General features: G+C 43.9%; 1 protein-coding gene across 1 annotated transcript in view; it reads right to left on the reverse strand.

Annotated features, from left to right (window-relative positions):
• The window catches only part of LOC124723061, a 193739-nt gene that overhangs the window by 28123 nt on the left and 147545 nt on the right, over nt 1–18071 (reverse strand). Inside the window, exons 16-18 of the mRNA XM_047248239.1 lie at nt 6805–6907; nt 1255–1821; nt 67–278 (exon numbers count right to left, since the gene is read on the reverse strand). Of these exons, the coding sequence (XP_047104195.1) occupies nt 67–278; nt 1255–1821; nt 6805–6907 (882 nt within the window). The remainder of the gene's footprint in view (nt 1–66; nt 279–1254; nt 1822–6804; nt 6908–18071) is intronic.

Genomic DNA, 18071 nt, shown 5'->3' on the forward strand with positions numbered 1-18071 from the left:
AACTAGTCACATAGCATTGTCACAACAATTCATGAGAAGTAAACAGCATATTATTAGACTACTCACCATCCCTTTCTCGATCCCGGTCAAGATCACGTTCACGGTCTCGATCCCGATCACGTTCCCTGTCTCGACTGCGTTCACGATCTGGTTCACGCTCCTTTTCTCTATCGCGGTCCCGACCACGATTACGGTCCCTCTCACGATCCTTAGGCCGTTCTCTTTCAGCAGATGTTCTTTCTTGTGTTGCTTTACCCTCTCTTATGTTGAAACCATGCCTGTCAGAGGAAGTATGATCTAGTCAGTCATTGTTTACATGAAAATTAAAAATCATTCACATCAAAAACACTGCAATTTACAGTATTTTAATGTTACACAGAAGAACATCAACGAAAAGTTTTGCAATATGACTTGAGATGAACAAGGCAGAAGCAACTTTTTGTTTCTGTTTGGGTCATCCATAAATGCACTGCAGCCAGAAGCTTTACCTTCTCCAGGCAGTTTTGCCACAGCTATTATTGGTTAAGATCGAGTAACGTTACAGAAGAAGAAAGAAGATAAATTAGTAGTTTCACAATTTGCAACAGACTGACAGCTGTTCAATGCTTAGGGGAAATATTTCCTGTGTTTGCAGAAAACTGTCTTCATTGTTCCACCATATTCCAATGGTTCAATGACAACCACCTTCACTGGTTCTTGAAGGGAAACTAATGAAGATAAAATGTTATGTCAAAGAGATGTAGTGCTAACAACAACAACAATTATTATTATATATTATTTATATTATCATTATTATTATTATTATAACAATAATTAAAGTTGTTAGAAAGTGGTGTGCAGGACAATGCCTGCCTTGAGTTGCAGATGCCTCAACACCATCCAACTAACACCGAGAGCCAAGAGCTGGATCTTTAGTCACAATGGTGTTCCAACACATTGGTTAAAATTCATATTGACTCAGTATGCTGCAAGATTCTGTGGTCCCTTCCTTGATCTTCCCCGGTGTGACTGCTTGCATTTTCAGAAGTGAAAATTTTGTATGAAGGAGGGTTGTTTACCAGTGTGAAACAATGAATGTGTTCAGCAGATTGAAGAGATGCAATTATTTCAAGAAAGTAAAATAAATGGGATAATATGGAAAAGTATCCTATCATATTCATAGTCAAATAAATCTGAACTAGTTTAGCTCACCTACCTCCTCCATGACTGCTACATACTTGAAATTAAGGAGCATCAATTAAAATTTTGCTTTACCTGGCTTCCTCTTTGTTACAAGTTGCAATTCCATCATTCGCTAGGCTCCTTAGGCGTTCCAGAAGACTTGGTTTCTCTCCTCTTTCTGACCATGGTGTAGAAGGTGTATCAGGAGCTGACGGATCTTTCCTATCTGGCCTGTCTCGATCCCTATCACGATCACGGTCACGATCTCTTCTATCCCTATCTCTGTCACTCCATCTACTGCCACGATCTCGATCCCTGTCACGTTCACGATCACGATCCCTATCACGATCACGATTTCTGTCACGACCTCTGTCTCTATCACGATCTCGATCACGTTCACGGTCCCTTATATCTCTTTCCCTATCTCTGTCTCTGTCACGGTTCCTTTCTCTGCCGCGAACCTGTCCTGGATAATCCCCACTGCCCTCTTTCAGGGAATCCAATTCATTTACAAGCACTGAATTATTCTGACGACTATTATGATCACCAAGATGTTGACCAGAGTTCTGATGGTGTGACAATGGGCCCATGTGATTTGGCGGAGGTGCCGAAAATGGTGACATTCCATGGCCAACACCTGCAAGAATTTGACCAGCAACCCTGAAAAAAAGAATGTAAAGCAAAAAATAAAATTGTGGGAGAGTTGTCAAATTGATAAAATGAATACATCACAAGAATTAAAAATGTTTCCACACCATAATGATGAAAACAGTGTGTCTCATAGTCAAAGTTTCCTGTAAATAAAAATTCAAAACAGAGTGGGCAGCGGAGGGGGAGGCGAGAGGGGGCAGAGGGGCGAGAGGGGGCAGAGAGGGGGCAGGGGGGGCAGAGAGGGGCTGAGAGGGGGCAGAGGGGCAGAGAGGGGGCAAAGAGGGCGCAGAGGGGCAGAGAGGGGGCAGAGGGGCAGAGAGGGGGCAGAGGGGCAGAGAGGGGGCAGAGGGGCAGAGGGGGGGCAGAGGGGCAGAGGGGGGGCAGAGAGGGGGCCAGAAGGGCAGAGAGGGGGCAGAGAGGGGGCCAGAGGGGCAGAGAGAGACAAGGGGGGAGGGGAGAGATGGGAAAGAGGCGGGGGAGGGGGGAGTGATGGGGGAGGAGGAGGAGGCGGAAGGGGAGGGGGAGTGATGGAGGAGGAGGGGGGAGGGGGAAGGGGGAGTGACGGAGGAGGAGGGGGAAGGGAGGAGTGACGGAGGAGGAGGGGAGGGGGGGAAGGGGGGAGTGACGGAGGAGGAGGGGAGGGGGAGTGATGGAGGAGGAGGGGAGGAGGGGGAGGGGAGGGGAGGAGGGGGCAGGGGAGGAGGGGAGTGACGGGGGCGGAGGGAGAGGCGGGAGGTGGGGAGTGACGGAGGAGGAGAGAGAGGCGGAAGGGGACGAGGAGGGGGGGAGAGGTGGCGGGAGCGGGAGAGGTGGCGGGAGCGGGAGAGGTGGCGGGAGCGGGAGAGGTGGCGGGAGCGGGAGAGGTGGCGGGAGCGGGAGAGGTGGCGGGAGCGGGAGAGAGGCGGGAGCGGGAGAGAGGCGGGAGCGGCAGGGGAAGAGGGGCGGGAGCGGCAGGGGAAGAGGGGCGGGAGCGGCAGGGGAAGAGGGGCGGGAGCGGCAGGGGAAGAGGGGCGGGAGGGGGAGAGGAAGAGGGGCGGGAGGGGGAGAGGAAGAGGGGCGGGAGGGGGAGAGGAAGAGGGGCGGGAGGGGGAGAGGAAGAGGGGCGGGAGGGGGAGAGGAAGAGGGGCGGGAGGGGGAGGGGAAGAGGGGCGGGAGGGGGAGTGGAAGAAGGGAGGGAGGGGGAGGGGAAGTGGGGCGGGAGGGGGAGGGGAAGAGGGGAAAGGGGGAAGGGGGAAGGGGAAGAGGGGCGTGAGGGGGAGAGGAAGAGAGGCGTGAGGGGGAGAGGAAGAGAGGCGTGAGGGGGAGAGGAAGAGAGGCGTGAGGGGGAGGAGAAGAGAGGCGTGAGGGGGAGGGGAAGAGGCGGGAGGGGAGGGGGAGGGGAAGAGAGGCGGGAGGGGAGGGGGAGGGGAAGAGAGGCGGGATGGGGAGGGGAAGGGAGGCGGGAGGGGGGAAGAGAGGCGGGATGGGGTAGGCGGGGGAGGGGGTAGGCGGGGGAGGGGGTACGCAGAGGAGGGGGTTAGGCGGGAGGGGGAGAGGAGGGGGTTAGGCGGGAGGGGGAGAGGGAGGGGGTTAGGCGGGAGGGGGAGAGGGAGGGGGTTAGGCGGGAGGGGGAGAGGGGCGGGAGAGTGGAGAGGGGCGGGAGGGGGGAGGAGGGAGCGTGTGGGAGAGAGGGGAAAGGCGGGAGCTGGCGGTGGAGGGGGGAGAGGTGGGAGCGGGTGGGGGTTGTGGAGGGTGGAGAGGCGGGAGCGGGTGGGGGTTGTGGAGGGGAGAGGCGGGAGCGGGTGGGGGTTGTGGAGGGGAGAGGCGGGAGCGGGTGGGGGAGGGGTGAGAGGCGGCAGCGGGTGAGGGAGGGGTGAGAGGCGGGAGCGGGTGGGGGAGGAGGGAGAGGCGGGAGCGGGTGGGGGAGGAGGGAGAGGCGGGAGCGGGTGGGGGAGGAGTGAGAGGCGGGAGCGGGTGGAGGAGGAGCGAGAGGCGGGAGCGGTTGGGTGAGGGGGGAGCGGTTGGGTGAGGGGGGAGCGGTTGGGTGAGGGGGGAGCGGTTGGGTGAGGGGGGAGCGGTTGGGTGAGGGGGGAGAGGCGGGAGCGGGTGGTGGAGGGGGGAGAGGCGGGAGCGGGTGGTGGAGGGGGGAGAGGCGGGAGCGGGTGGTGGAGGGGGGAGAGGCGGGAGCGGGTGGTGGAGGGGGGAGAGGCGGGAGCGGGTGGGGGACGGGGGAGCGGGTGGGGGACGGGGGAGCGGGTGGGGGACGGGCGAGCGGGTGGGGGACGGGCGAGCGGGTGGGGGACGGGGGAGCGGGTGGGGGACGGGGGAGCGGGTGGAGGGGTGAGAGGCGGGAGCGGGTGGGGGAGGAGGGAGAGGCGGGAGCGGGTGGGGGAGGAGGGAGAGGCGGGAGCGGGTGGGGGAGGAGGGAGAGGCGGGAGCGGGTGGGGGAGGAGTGGGGGAGTTAGTGGGTGGAGGAGGAGTGAGAGGCGGGAGCGGGTGGAGGAGGAGCGAGAGGCGGGAGCGGTTGGGTGAGGGGGGAGCGGTTGGGTGAGGGGGGAGCGGGTGGTGGAGGGGGGAGAGGCGGGAGCGGGTGGTGGAGGGGGGGAGAGGCGGGAGCGGGTGGTGGAGGGGGGAGAGGCGGGAGCGGGTGGTGGACGGGGGAGCGGGTGGGGGACGGGGGAGCGGGTGGGGGACGGGGGAGCGGGTGGGGGACGGGGGAGCGGGTGGGGGACGGGGGAGCGGGTGGGGGACGGGGGAGCGGGTGGGGGACGGGGGAGCGGGTGGGGGACGGGGGAGCGGGTGGGGGACGGGGGAGCGGGTGGGGGACGGGGGAGCGGGTGGGGGACGGGGGAGCGGGTGGGGGACGGCGGAGCGGGTGGGGGACGGGGGGGGGAGAGGCGGGAGCGGGGAGAGAAGTGGGAGCGAGAGAACCGGGAGGGGGAGGGGCGGGAGAGCCGGGAGGCGAGAGAACCGGGAGGGGGAGGGGCGGGAGAGCCAGGACAGGGAGGGGCGGTGGAGCCAGGGCAGGGAAGGGCGGGGGAGCCGGGGCGGGGATGGGTGAGGGGAAGGGGTGGGAGGGGGAGGAAGAGCTGTGAGGGGGAGGGCAGTGAAGGGGGAGGAAGAGCTGTGAGGGGGGAGGGCAGTGAAGGGGGAGGGGGCTGGGAGGACGGGGAGGGCTGGGAGGAAGGGGAGAGCTGGGAGGGAGGGGAGAGCTGGGAGGGAGGGGAGAGCTGGGAGGGCTTCACATAACCTCCCCCTCCTCTCACCTCCCCCTCACCGCACCACCTCCTTTTCACCTCCCCTCCCCTATACTACTCTCTGGCCCCTCTCCTCCCGTCCCAGCTCTCTCCCCCTCCCCACTCTCTCCCAAGTGGAGATGGAGTGGGATATGTGAAGCTCTACGGAAAAATTTTCACGTCAGATATATACTTTCAAGATGGATGAAATGTAAGTTTTGTTACATTGGCACATTTTGCAGTAACATGTCAACTTAATTGATGGAATAGATTTGTTTGTAATTTTTGTGTGTACTGTCTACTTTGTGCAAAAAATAAACTGGAACACCAGGCCACTAAAAAATGATATGCTCCATATATTTTATCACTGATGCAAATTTATCCACAGTCTGTGAATATTTTTAGGAATCTTCACCTTTACTTGGAACATATAAGAAATGACCACTGAAATCAAATGTGGCCTTACTGCTCAGAATATGATGTGCATGGAAGACAACCCAAAAATTCCACCACATGTGAATTCATTATAACGGGGCACAATATGGTATTGAACAATTTGTGACTAAATATATATGAAAAACCTTACAGCAAAGCTATGTTAAAACAATGAGTATGATTTATTTTACATGAAGAATTGATAGCTTTCAGTAAGTTGGGTGTTGCGTTTGCTGAATGCTGGCCCAAAACAAATGCGAAAAGAATTTCCCAGCAATGTTAGGCTTTAAAATAATTCAACTGACCTTATTTACCAATGTGCTACTGTAGATAACATTTAGATTAATTACTTAATATTATAAACAAAACAGCAACCATAATTGTGTGTGGATGTTGTGCCCCTGCACCAATGTTGATCTGCCAGGAAGAATATAGCCTTTGTTTTCTGTGACTCTTAATGATTACTTTATGACAGTTGAAACAGTAAGAGGAATATACTAAGCACGTTTTCTGGAATAATTTGATGAAAATATGTGACCACAATTGTTTTGGCAATGGTAAAACTAAGCAAACTGACGTACAAATTGCTGGACCATCTATCTACCTTATTAACCAGGTTTGGCAATCTACAACTCTCAGTTATTGATACATAAAATGAAATTTGTGTCCAGAAAGCTGTTTTGAATCAAATGAAGTTATGGCAGTCATGAATGGGTATTCAGCACACCTTCCAAAATAACATATCAATGAATGTGTTCACGATGAGAAGAAAGTGGTTGAACAAAATACACTTACCTCAAAGGGGGTTGTGTCGGAAAAGAAGTGCATTTTTCACATAAGACACACAGTTTTAGACCATGAAATGTTTCCCCAGACCCTGTATATAGTCTTTTGGGCACCACAGGCAATACCTGATGATAGTTTGGAGCTTAAATAAAATAGACTTAAGAGTATTGCTTGAATACTACAAGCTCCAGACTTCTTAATGCTAACTGGAAAATTATGTCAGACTAAAAAATCCAAACTATTTATGATAGTTTCTTTGCATGTATGTCTCCTATAAAGGATATCAGCAGATGAGGTGTAAACTGCTTGTGGCTAAAATAAAAATATCCTTATGATCTCAACAGTAAATTATCACAGTCTAGCCTTAAAGCATAAAACTTTTAATTTAAGGGACAAGCTTGAAGAGACATGTGTGTGTGTGTGTGTGTGTGTGTGGTGTGTGTGTGTGTGTGTGTGAGAGAGAGAGAGAGAGAGAGAGAGAGAGAGAGAGAGAGAGAGAGAGAGAGAGAGAGAGGGGGGGGGGGGGGGCAGATGCACAGCAAAATTAGATGTCTACCTGGATGATGAGTCTGCAGAACTGTTTGCTTTACCATCAATATCTTCCATATCCATATCCATGTTGGAAGTGTCATCACGGCTAATTCTAGGCACCTGAACACCTGCAAATAAACCAAAAATGTTATACACTCTTAACGTGTGTAACTCTCAAAGACCCAACTTACTTCTCCACTCCACAGATTTTCTTTGATACTAGCAACTGACAGCACAAATAATAATAAAAAGAGTTTCTCTGCCGCTTGAAGTCTCAGTTAAGTATATCGTCTCCAGAAAGAATTTATCAGATGAAATTTTTAAATGTCAGTTATCAGTTAGGACAATTAAAATGTGTCATCACTAATGATCATAACAGTCAACTATTAACTGCTAATGACTCATCATATGTGGAGGATAGTGATGAAAACTGATTGCACGGGAAGAGCAAGGATTAACTTTTTGTAACATACCTGGTAGTGAAACAAATGACGAAAGTTACAGCACCTTCAAGAATAGAAAAATTAAGTCCACGATATACATAGAACTACTTACACTCCCGTCACAGTGAAAAACTGTAGTCACATATCATGTCATAAAGGTTAGTAATAAACATGGTAATGGGCTCAGCTTGCTCATACATCACTAGCTAGCACAATTCACATAAAAATATGCATTATATTTGGTATTACTGTCAAATTAAGTTACAACTTACTTTCACATATATGAATTCCATGTGTAAAATGAAAAATGCAAACCTTATGCAGGTCTTTGTCACTAAGTCAGTGTAAACTACACTGAAATCCGTTAGCTCGCATTTCAAATAAAATTGCACATTACATGTTTAAAATCCAAAGCTCAAAAGACCTTCATGTCGAATTTTACTGGCACAATTGTGTTATCATAGATATGAAAATAGCTTGAACAAAAGACATAAACACTTGGTCAAAGGCATATGCCTGAACTACAAGGGGTGTTCAATAACCAGTGAAACACTTTTAGCAGGTTAGTTCTATTCAGGATTCCAATACACTATATTATTCTCCACTCTTCTGACTACAAAACCCTATTTTTCAATACAATCTTCATTCAATGCGATGGCCTTACACCACCTTATTAGGAGGGCCTGCATGGCCACGGGGTAGCCCTCCACTTGTTAACGTAGGAGCCAATGTTTTGCTGCATCAATACCCTCCCTATCATCCACATACTTCTTCCTGCAGAGTGCATCCTTCATTGTCCCAAACACACGGAAATCGGAAGGCATAAGATCACAGCTGTAGGGCAGATGACGAAGAACAGTCCAATGAAGTTTTGTGAGTTCCTCTCGGGTGTGCAATTTTGTGTTACCACACAGAGGAGCAGTTTGTTTACATTATTGTGGCAATGAACATGCCAAAATCGTTTCTTCCGTTTCCTGAAGGTAGCACAATATGCTTCAGAGTGGACCGCTGCACCATGATGAAAGACGTAAATCAGAATAATCCTTCAGAGTCCCAGAAGACCGTCACCATGACCTTACCAGCTGAGGGTGTGATTGTAAACTTTTTCTTGAATAAGATGCGGTGTGGCGCCACTCCATGGATTGCTTTTTAGGTTCCTGTTTCGAAGTGATGAACTCATATTTCATTGCCCGTGAGGATGTCTGACAAAAAATAATCACGATCAGCATCATAATGTGCAAGGAATTCCACACAGATAGGCCTTTGTTGTTCTTTATGGTCCTCTGTTAGGTGGAGAGGAACCCAGTGGACACACACCTTTGCATACCCCAACTGGTGGACAAGTGTGGCAGTAATACCAACAGAGATGTCCAGTTCTGCAGTGAGGTGTTTGCTTGTGATTCATTGACCACCTCGAATTAGAGTGTCCACACATTCTGGCATTACAGGAGTCACAGCTGTGTGTGGCCACCGGAATGCCAGAGATCAGAAAGGTTTATGCAACCTCGTTGCAATGATGACAGACACCTCGCCCAACAACTCACTGTGCTTTTGTTCACTGCCAGATCTCTCTAGACATTCTGCGAACCTCTGAATATCTGCAATGCTCTGGTTTTCCAACAACAGAAACTGAATGACCACTCTTTGCTCGGAGCACACCTCCATTACAGCCACCGTTTTGCAGACTACATTTAACACCACTATCTATCGAAATTTTATGAAACTATATGAGCTGACTATTTCACACTGCACACAAAAAATTCTGCATTTCTTCAACTGAAATTGGCTGAGAAAAAATGTGTTGCATTAATTCTTGAATGTCCCTTGCCAATAGCACAAAAGCATGAAATAAAGTGTTTTCTTTACAAAATAAAAACAGCCTATGCAGGGCAGTGACTTCCTTCACGAAATTAGCAGCAGCTCTGGACACACGTATACAAAACACTACGCATGCATTACCTCACGAGGTATTGGGTAAGGAGCTCAAATACCACTGAAAAAAAGTTAAAATAATTCAGCGTATAGAGAACATTCATTTTAATAAGATGTGTTTGAAAGACAAGCTTGTTCCTAATTACACTGCAGTTACTGCGTAGCGTGGAGCACAGACACACGATGCAGGCCAGGGCACAACTACACAGAATGGAGCAGAGTGTTCATTGTTGCGCAGCAATGTTCCAATGAGCATCAATAAAGTTGGAAAACTAGAAGAGCCATCCAGAGCACACATGAACAAAACAAAAAATTTCCTTTGATATACCAACACAGTGCAAAACCAGTTCATTGTTGTGCAGAGTTACACAGTTTCAAGTGAACAATGCACACGCCATGCTGCACTGAACCTCCTTCCTTGGTTTTGTGTGTTACAGTAAAATGCATAAAAATGTACTGTGAAGTTAAGTGGTTTAAAGAGGAGATTCGTTATCAATTTAAGTGTAAAACTGATTACATTGTGATTTGTATTTAGCTCATATGGCGTCGGGTACATCTCTGACAGACACACAAGTTGACACGTGTACAAATAATGGAGCCAATACTTTGTACATCTGGTAAACAAAGAGGTCAGTTCTAGGCACAAGAGGAAGTTAGATGATCTCTATACCACTAAATGTATACAAGTTAGTGACATTAAGGATGAGAAAATAATGTTTCCAACTTAAATTTAGTAAACAAGGAGAAAACCTAACAAACATAATATTTTCTCAATCTGAGCTTAACCTACTCAAGAAAGGCCTTAAATTTAATGTAGAGCCCACATTTAAAGACAGTGTGATCAACCACTTAACAGCTAACACAAAAGTAGCACTTGACAAGACTCGCCCGCGAATTTACCACAAAAAATAGAATTACAAGCAAAATCGCTATCTTAACTGAAGAGCAGCTAAAACATGACAGGAATACCAAACATAATAGAGATTACATAAACAAAGTAGTGTGGTATGAACAAGAATGTAGAACCACAGTACAAGCTTTTGACGATAATAATAATAATGTTATAAATCTTGAGAAAGATTTGACAAATTTAATGCAATGATTAAAAAACTCCCAGCAAAACTGTGGAATGTTATTCTCAGCACAATAGGTTAGGGTCTGTGTAGTAATCAATCCCAGAACTCCCACTCTCAATCAAAAATTCACAAGCAAACTGCATTAACAGTCCTGCATATCTAATTAGTAAAAAATCGAATATAATAAAAATGAGTACACTTTTGAAACAAATTACTCAGATAAAAATGTTGTGAACACGGTGAATGAAATAAAAATAGTGGAGCAAAATTTGTCTCGTTTGATATTTTAAACTTATATTACAATGTGCCAGAAACAATTAATATTATAAAAGATAATCTACTTCCTTACAGAATGGTTATTATAGCAGAGATAGATGAAACTGTAGGATTAGGGCAGTTGATCTTATCATTTAACTACTTTTTATTCAATGAGGTGTACTCTCAACATGAAGGTGTTGACATGGGTAACTCTATAGCTGGCACATTAGTGGATATTTTTGTAACTCACACTAAGAACAAATTTTTTAACGAATACACATGCATAGGTGAAAAGATAATTTACTACAAAAGACATGTAGACAACGCACTTGTCTTATTCAACTGAGGCACACATGAAATCAATACAATGGTGGCTCAACTGAATAGTTTGCATCCTAAGATGAAATTTACTGTGGAAATAGAGCAGCATCATAGTGTTACCTTCATTGACCTGACCCTCGCCAACATTAATAGTAGAAACTATTTCAGTGTTTATTGAAAACAAACAACAGACACTGTCAGCCACAGCCAGAATTACATAAGAAAGCTAGATCCCTGAAAATGTCCATCAGACAGGAAGAGTGTTATATTGAAATAAGTCACTGTTACGAATGGGTATTAAAGCAATATATTGATCAGTTGGTCACAATGAAGAAACATGGTCACTATAAGATGCATTCACAAATGGAAAAGAGTAAAGAAATACCAAGATATGCTGTACTGCCATACTACAACAAAATATCTGACAGAATAGCTCGTTTGCTCAGTAATATGGGCGTGCACGTCAGTTTCTGAACCCTCATCTCTTTAGGCAAGACAATCAGGCGTGCTAAAAAGAAAATTACCGAGTTGGGATTTACAAAATCAGCTGTGACACATGCGATAATTTCTAAATCAGAGAGATGATTTAATACAAGATTGAGGGAACATATTCTTCTAGCAACAGCAACACTTCATCAAAAGTCTCACCTGCATAGTAAGAGCTATATCACTAAAGATACTGATGCTGCTGTGGATCAATCACATAAGGTAGGCAAAGGATGTCTCACGAATATTTTAGAAGAGATCGAGACTTATAGTGATTTTAATAAACACACAGAAAAGATTTTAAATCAACAGAATTGAAAAACAGATGGTTTTTAGACAATTTTTATACAACTTTGAAACAGTAATAATATTATGTTGTTCTTCCGTCTCACTTGGAATGCATCTCCCTATCTGTAAATGTATATGATGTAACTCTTTTATAATGGACCTTCCTAAGATGTAATTATCACCATTTGTAATGATCTCCTGCCACAATTAGTAGACAATTCCCAGATATCTGAGACAATTTTATTTCATTATACTGTGACCATACCTATATCCATGCTTCAATGTTTTGTTTATTATTTGTATTATTGTTTTAAGAGATCCCATTTTGCAAGGTAACATGCAACGGTCATATGAAATGGTCCCAACGGCTGAGGGAGAACTGCACGCCATCACTTACAGAGACGGTAGAAGACTTTGAGAACGCAGTCCCTTGTTCCACATATGCACTGTAGCAATTTTGTGACTGGGCCATGTTTTGATAGTGTTTTGACTAGCTCTTTGCACCCTAAAATATGCAATAAAGGCCTGCACAATCCCCGTCTAAATCATAAAATTTTTTGGAAGCTTCAAAGCTTCATGTGTCCCCAATATTAGCATGTTTCACTAATGAGATTTTCTGAATAACTTTTAGTAATGCCTTTGACCAAATGCGTATTTCCACTGTTTAAGCTATTTTTATATCTCTGATGATACAACCATGCATTAAAATTCGTTCAAATGTATGTCATTTGATTTTTGTCGTTGACCATATTATGTTTAGTTTTATTTGAAATGTGAACTAACAGATTTTAGTGTGGTTTACAATGGCACAGTGACAAAGACCCGCATAAGGATTGCAGTTTATCATTTTACATACCAGAATTCATATCTCATAAGCTATATTTTTACATTTTTATGTGAATTTTGCTAACTAGTGATGCACATGCAGGTTGTACCCATTACCACAATTTTCATTAGTAGTATTCATTAGAGAGAGCATTAGATGGAGCTTCCTGCACACTAATGTGTGGAAGATACGATACGTGACTACTGTTTTTCACTGTGGCAGAGGTGTATAAATAGTTTTTATGTATGTTTCTGACTTCATTATTCTGTTCTTGAAGCTGCTGTAACTTTTGTGGTTTGCTTCACTACCAGGTAGCTTGAAAATACTTGGAGGAGAAAGGGGGGTGGAGAGAGAGAGAGAGAAAATTAGCTAATAGTGTAAAAGCATGAAATAACACGTTTATTTCCAGTATAAAAACAGCCTACACAGGACACTAACTTCCCTCACGATATTTGCAGCAGCTGTGGACTCATACACACAAACAACTATGTACGAAAAACGTTGTCTGCTGAGATTTGCAACAATGGCTGTAGCTCTTTCAATATGACAAATCTATGACACACTATGACGGAAATAGTGAGAGTGTCAAAGTAAAATACACCACTCACTACAGCATTTCTTCCTCATCCAAATGTTCTTAATCACTTCAACATTATTGTATGTAAATTCACATGAACAGTGATCTACATTAAATAATATAAGACAAAGTAAAAAATACATTTGGCCACCATGACAATACAGACGTTGAGAGTGAAAACAGTGACAATTCCTAAAAATGCTGAACATTTCTGGTTAACACTGCTACTTGAGTATCAGAACGATTCAGCATCAGTTTAAGGGTTTGCAGCTCATGTTCTAGTGGCTAGCGTTGCTGCCTCTGGATCACGGTGTCCTGGGTTCGATTCCTGGCTTGGTTGGGGATTCTCTCTACCCGGAGACTGGGTGTTTGTGTTATCATCATCATCATCATCATCCATGACAGTGGCTAGACTGGATTGTGAAAAAATTGGACTGTGTAAAAATTGGGACTTCATACGGGCACTGATCATCGTGCAGTTGAGCACCCCACAAACCAAACATCATAATCATCATCAGTAGTTTCAGGTCACCCATTCAAAAGCAAACAGATTACCCACATCATGGAGACCAGCATGAGGCATATCTAATAAGACAGCAACAGAGACTGCTGGGTGGCAGCACTGACTGTAGTGGACCAGCCCACCAGCAAGCCAGAATGAACGAAACATTGTTTGGCCACTCTGACACAACAGATGGCTGATACACTCCACAGAGGGACTGATAGCATGGGCACACTGGCTGTTCTGCAATCTTTCTTACACCATTTTAAAGAAACTATTAGGTAAAAAAAATTATTCTTTTTTATCATGTAGCTTCAGTCTTCAGTTTCACAGTGAAGTGCCCATCATTTAGTTAATGGTCATACTTACTGTGAAATTTCCCAATGAACTAACACACTGCACAAAATTCAAACAGATTGCGACAAAAAATAGGAGTTGCTATGAATTTACACTTTGTGCAGGTTAGGTCATACACTGCTATAAATGAAATGTAGCTAACATACTCAATTTTTCTTTAAACTTGGGAGGAAATCTATATCTAACTCCAATCTCATGAAAATGGATTTTAAGTAGCGGGTTCACTTTTACTCATGCACTCTTAAAAGTACAGTAGTAATGAAATATTCATAACATCTGTTGTATCTCCTAACTTGTTTGAGATACTGAAATGGGTTTCTCGCACACAAAGAGGGGAGTCTTTCACTATACGATTAACACAAAATCATAATTAATGGAATAATCCATTTTTTGCAGGGACAGCGATAGCTGTTGGAATGAGAATTAGTGTGGCTTTGTAACAACACAAGTGAAGAAATTACATACTTATTTTTATCCTGAGAATGTGGTTTTTCATTAGCTGTTCACCTGATTTGTCCTCCGTTCCTTATTTTATTAAACCACTGTTTCATGATTCCATCACAATTGCAACTGCATTAGCATGTTAGTGGGATTCCTGTGTAAACTTCACTGTGTTTTGCACAAGCAGTAAATTTTAATGTGACAACAAGAGAAATGTAGATGTTACTCAAAATTCACCACTGACAACACTTCTCTGAATGTAAAGAAAGGTTAATAAGGAAAACGAAAATAAACAGCTCTTGCTTCAATTTCAATGGAATCTGTAACCCAGTAAGTTTCTAATAATGAACAGCTTGGGGCATGGTGGGTTATTCTCTCATTATCCATTAAACAATCAGTCCATATGCCTAGATAGGTTTAAGGTTGTCTGCCCCTTCACGCTGCAATGGTAGATACTTGTTTAGCTGACAAATGCAGTGTTGACGAAAATTCGACTACATACCTACCACGCAAAGGCCACATAACTCCAGTCCATGAGCAGTAGCTGAAAGTTGGTTAAACTTGCACGATTCATTTGAAAAAATGTCTACAATTTCCTTTAAGTTGGTTTGTTGTCATTAAAACACAGAAAATACCTTTCAAGCCCATATTTAATATCCCGACATCATTATGCAATTCTACTGACATCTCTGTTAGTAAAGAAGTGCTCACTATAATGTCTTGTAATCAGTAGGAAACACACCACGTGGAGTTTATGTATGAAATGTGATGTTCAAATGTGAATATCTCCTAAAATCAACTACTCTCAAAGCTCAAACTTTCCCAAAATACAGGATACTGTACTCGCTTTTCATCAACGACACGTAGAACCAATCAAACTGTGCGAATTTCTTAATTTTGGTATAAATTTGATCAGCATTGTTTAACGTAGGTGTTTACCAGAAGATTGCTCCCAAGTGACTATACTGACTCATAGATTTTAGGCACAGAGCCCGACTTGAATGTGCGGAAAATGCTAAATTCCTACTAGCTAGTATGTGAAGCAGCCAATCTAATTACCACAAGTAATTTAGACTACAAATCTCAATGTTGAAACTAAATAAAATTTAATGAAAAAATAAATACAATTACTTTCCACAAAATAAATTACTAATAAATTTAATACTCAACACCCCTTCTGGGTGCCTTTTACAAAATCACGTTGACTCAAACATACATCACAAATCCTCCTATTGCACAACAACCTTCTCACATACATTTACACAGTTTCAATAAAATACCACATCCTCACTTTAAGTATGCCCTTCATTCACTCTCCCACTCTCCCCAAAACACTCACACCACCACAACACGATGAAACAATAATTTTCCAAAAAACTTTTAACTATTTCAGAAATTTGTGGTAATGAAACCAAACATAATTCCAGAAAATCAGATTATAGGAACCTATCCTCTTGGCTGTAGTTTCAAATGAAACTATAGATGTATACATTACAGTTCCTTATTCAGTTTCTCAATGCCAGCACAGGTATTGTGTGTTTTAGGTAAAGAATTACATCTCCGAAAGTACTGAAGTTATTGATTTGAAATTTTAACAATAGGGTTGTGTTACCCATAGAATTTGGTACACTAAGTGTGAAAAAGTTCGATTAATATTTAATGGTACTTCTTCAGATGCACAGAGTGTATGTGTAATGTACTGCATGCAGTGCTAAGTAAGTATCTGGCTCGCTCAGCCCAGTAGCCAGCCCCAGCTGTGTCAGTGTGAGAACGAAACATCAGCTCTCCTCCCAGCTCCACGGCAAGCTATGCTTTCAATGCAAGATGACAACTCATAATAATCTGCTATGTTAGAACATGGTACTGAAACTTAGCGAAGTATTTACTTTCTACACCTCAATGATCTGAGAAATATGAAAAATTCACACCATATTTTTGGTCCTATGAGGCAAGGACTAAACTTATTCACCTCAGATATCTTTTAGTTTATATAAGATACTGACAGTCTATTTTCCCCTTGACAAGCAGTTGGCATGATGCTGCAAGTCGGTGAAGTGATAACAGCTTCAAAGTTACAACATACATTGCCTCAACAAGAAGAACTATTCTGTAGCCAAAAAGGAGCATAGTTCTATTTGTTAAAGCACCATTAATTCCTTTTATATGCTGCTGTAACTACTCATCAAGGCCAAAACAGATTATATCTTTAACGTATCAAAAAGATCTTTTAGGTGAAATAGTTCAGCAACACCATTTAAATGGGGCTAAGACCTGTGTGCTGCGAATTGTTTTCGTATTTCTCACTGGAGCATAGAAATAAAATCCCTCAGCCACTATTCATTATTACACACACACTGGGTTACCAGAGTCGACTAAAACTGCAACAGGAGTTATTTATTTTCGATCAACTTACTGAACTTACTTTACTTTCTGAGAAGCAACATCAGTGGTGAATTTGGAGTAACACTAACATTTCTCCTGTTGCCATATTAAAATTTGCTTATTCTGCCATAACACAGTGAAATTTACATACTGTCTCCTCACTAACATGCTATCGCTGTTGTGATAATGACAAAATCCTGAGAGAGAGTTTAATTAAACAAGGAACTAAGGGGAAATCAGGTCAACAGCTTATGAAAGAGAACATTCTCAGAAAAAAATAATTATTATCATAAATGTGTATCAGTAATTTCTTCACTTCTGCTGTTGCAAGGCACACTAATTCTCATTTCATCAGCCATTGATGACCCTTAAAACATTTTATTACCATTGAAAAAGTGTGCAGTTACTGAATATTGAAAGAACTGTGACAGACACCCAAACAACAGGGAACTGACATGCATTGAGACTACCAAATAGTGCATTGATAATGGCTAGGCACTAGCCAAAATCTGGATTTGCCAAATGAAACCTGCAAAAAAGGATGACTGACTGCTGTGCTCTATCATTTATAAATCAGATCACTGTCACTGAGTGCACCCACGTTCCTTATGGAAGGTAACCTGATGAATTTCTACAGAAACAGAAACTACTACATAATAGGTATAAAACAAAGCATAGGGCTATAGACAGAGATGCTGAATGAAACACATTTGTCAGGCAAGAGAGCAATGCATAAAACCTTCAGTGACTTACTGTAGCAGAATATTGTCAAATTAGCTTTGACAAAACCCACAGAAAGTTTCATCATATGTAAAGGCTGTTAAGTGGCACCAAAGTTAATGTCCCATCACTCACTGACAAGACTGTAACTTAAGCTGAGAGTAGCAAAGCAAAAGCAGAAATGCTCAACTCTGTTTTCAAATATTTCTTTACAAAGAAAAACCCAGTATTGCCCCAACTTAATTCTTGTACCACTGAGAAGATGAATGAAATAGATATTAGTGGCAGTAGTGTTGAGAAACTGTTGAAATTGTTAAAAATAAACAGAGCTCCAGTGTCCGATGGAATCCTTATTAGATTCTATACTCAATTCGCTGCTGAGTTAGCCCCTCCATTAACTGTAATCTATCATGGATCCGCAAACAAAAAACTGTGCCAAGTAGTTGGAAGAAAGCATAGGTCAGACCTGTCTACAAGAAGGGTAACAAAAGTGGCCCACAAAAGTACCATCCTATATCCTAGACATCCATGCAAGATGACAACTCATAATAATCTGCTATGTTAGAACATGGTACTGAAACTTAGCGAAGTATTTACTTTCTACACCTCAATGATCTGAGAAATATGAAAAATTCACACCATATTTTTGGTCCTATGAGGCAAGGACTAAACTTATTCACCTC

This window comes from Schistocerca piceifrons, chromosome X, assembly GCF_021461385.2.
Source record: "Schistocerca piceifrons isolate TAMUIC-IGC-003096 chromosome X, iqSchPice1.1, whole genome shotgun sequence".
In the NCBI taxonomy this organism is placed as follows: domain Eukaryota; kingdom Metazoa; phylum Arthropoda; class Insecta; order Orthoptera; family Acrididae; genus Schistocerca; species Schistocerca piceifrons.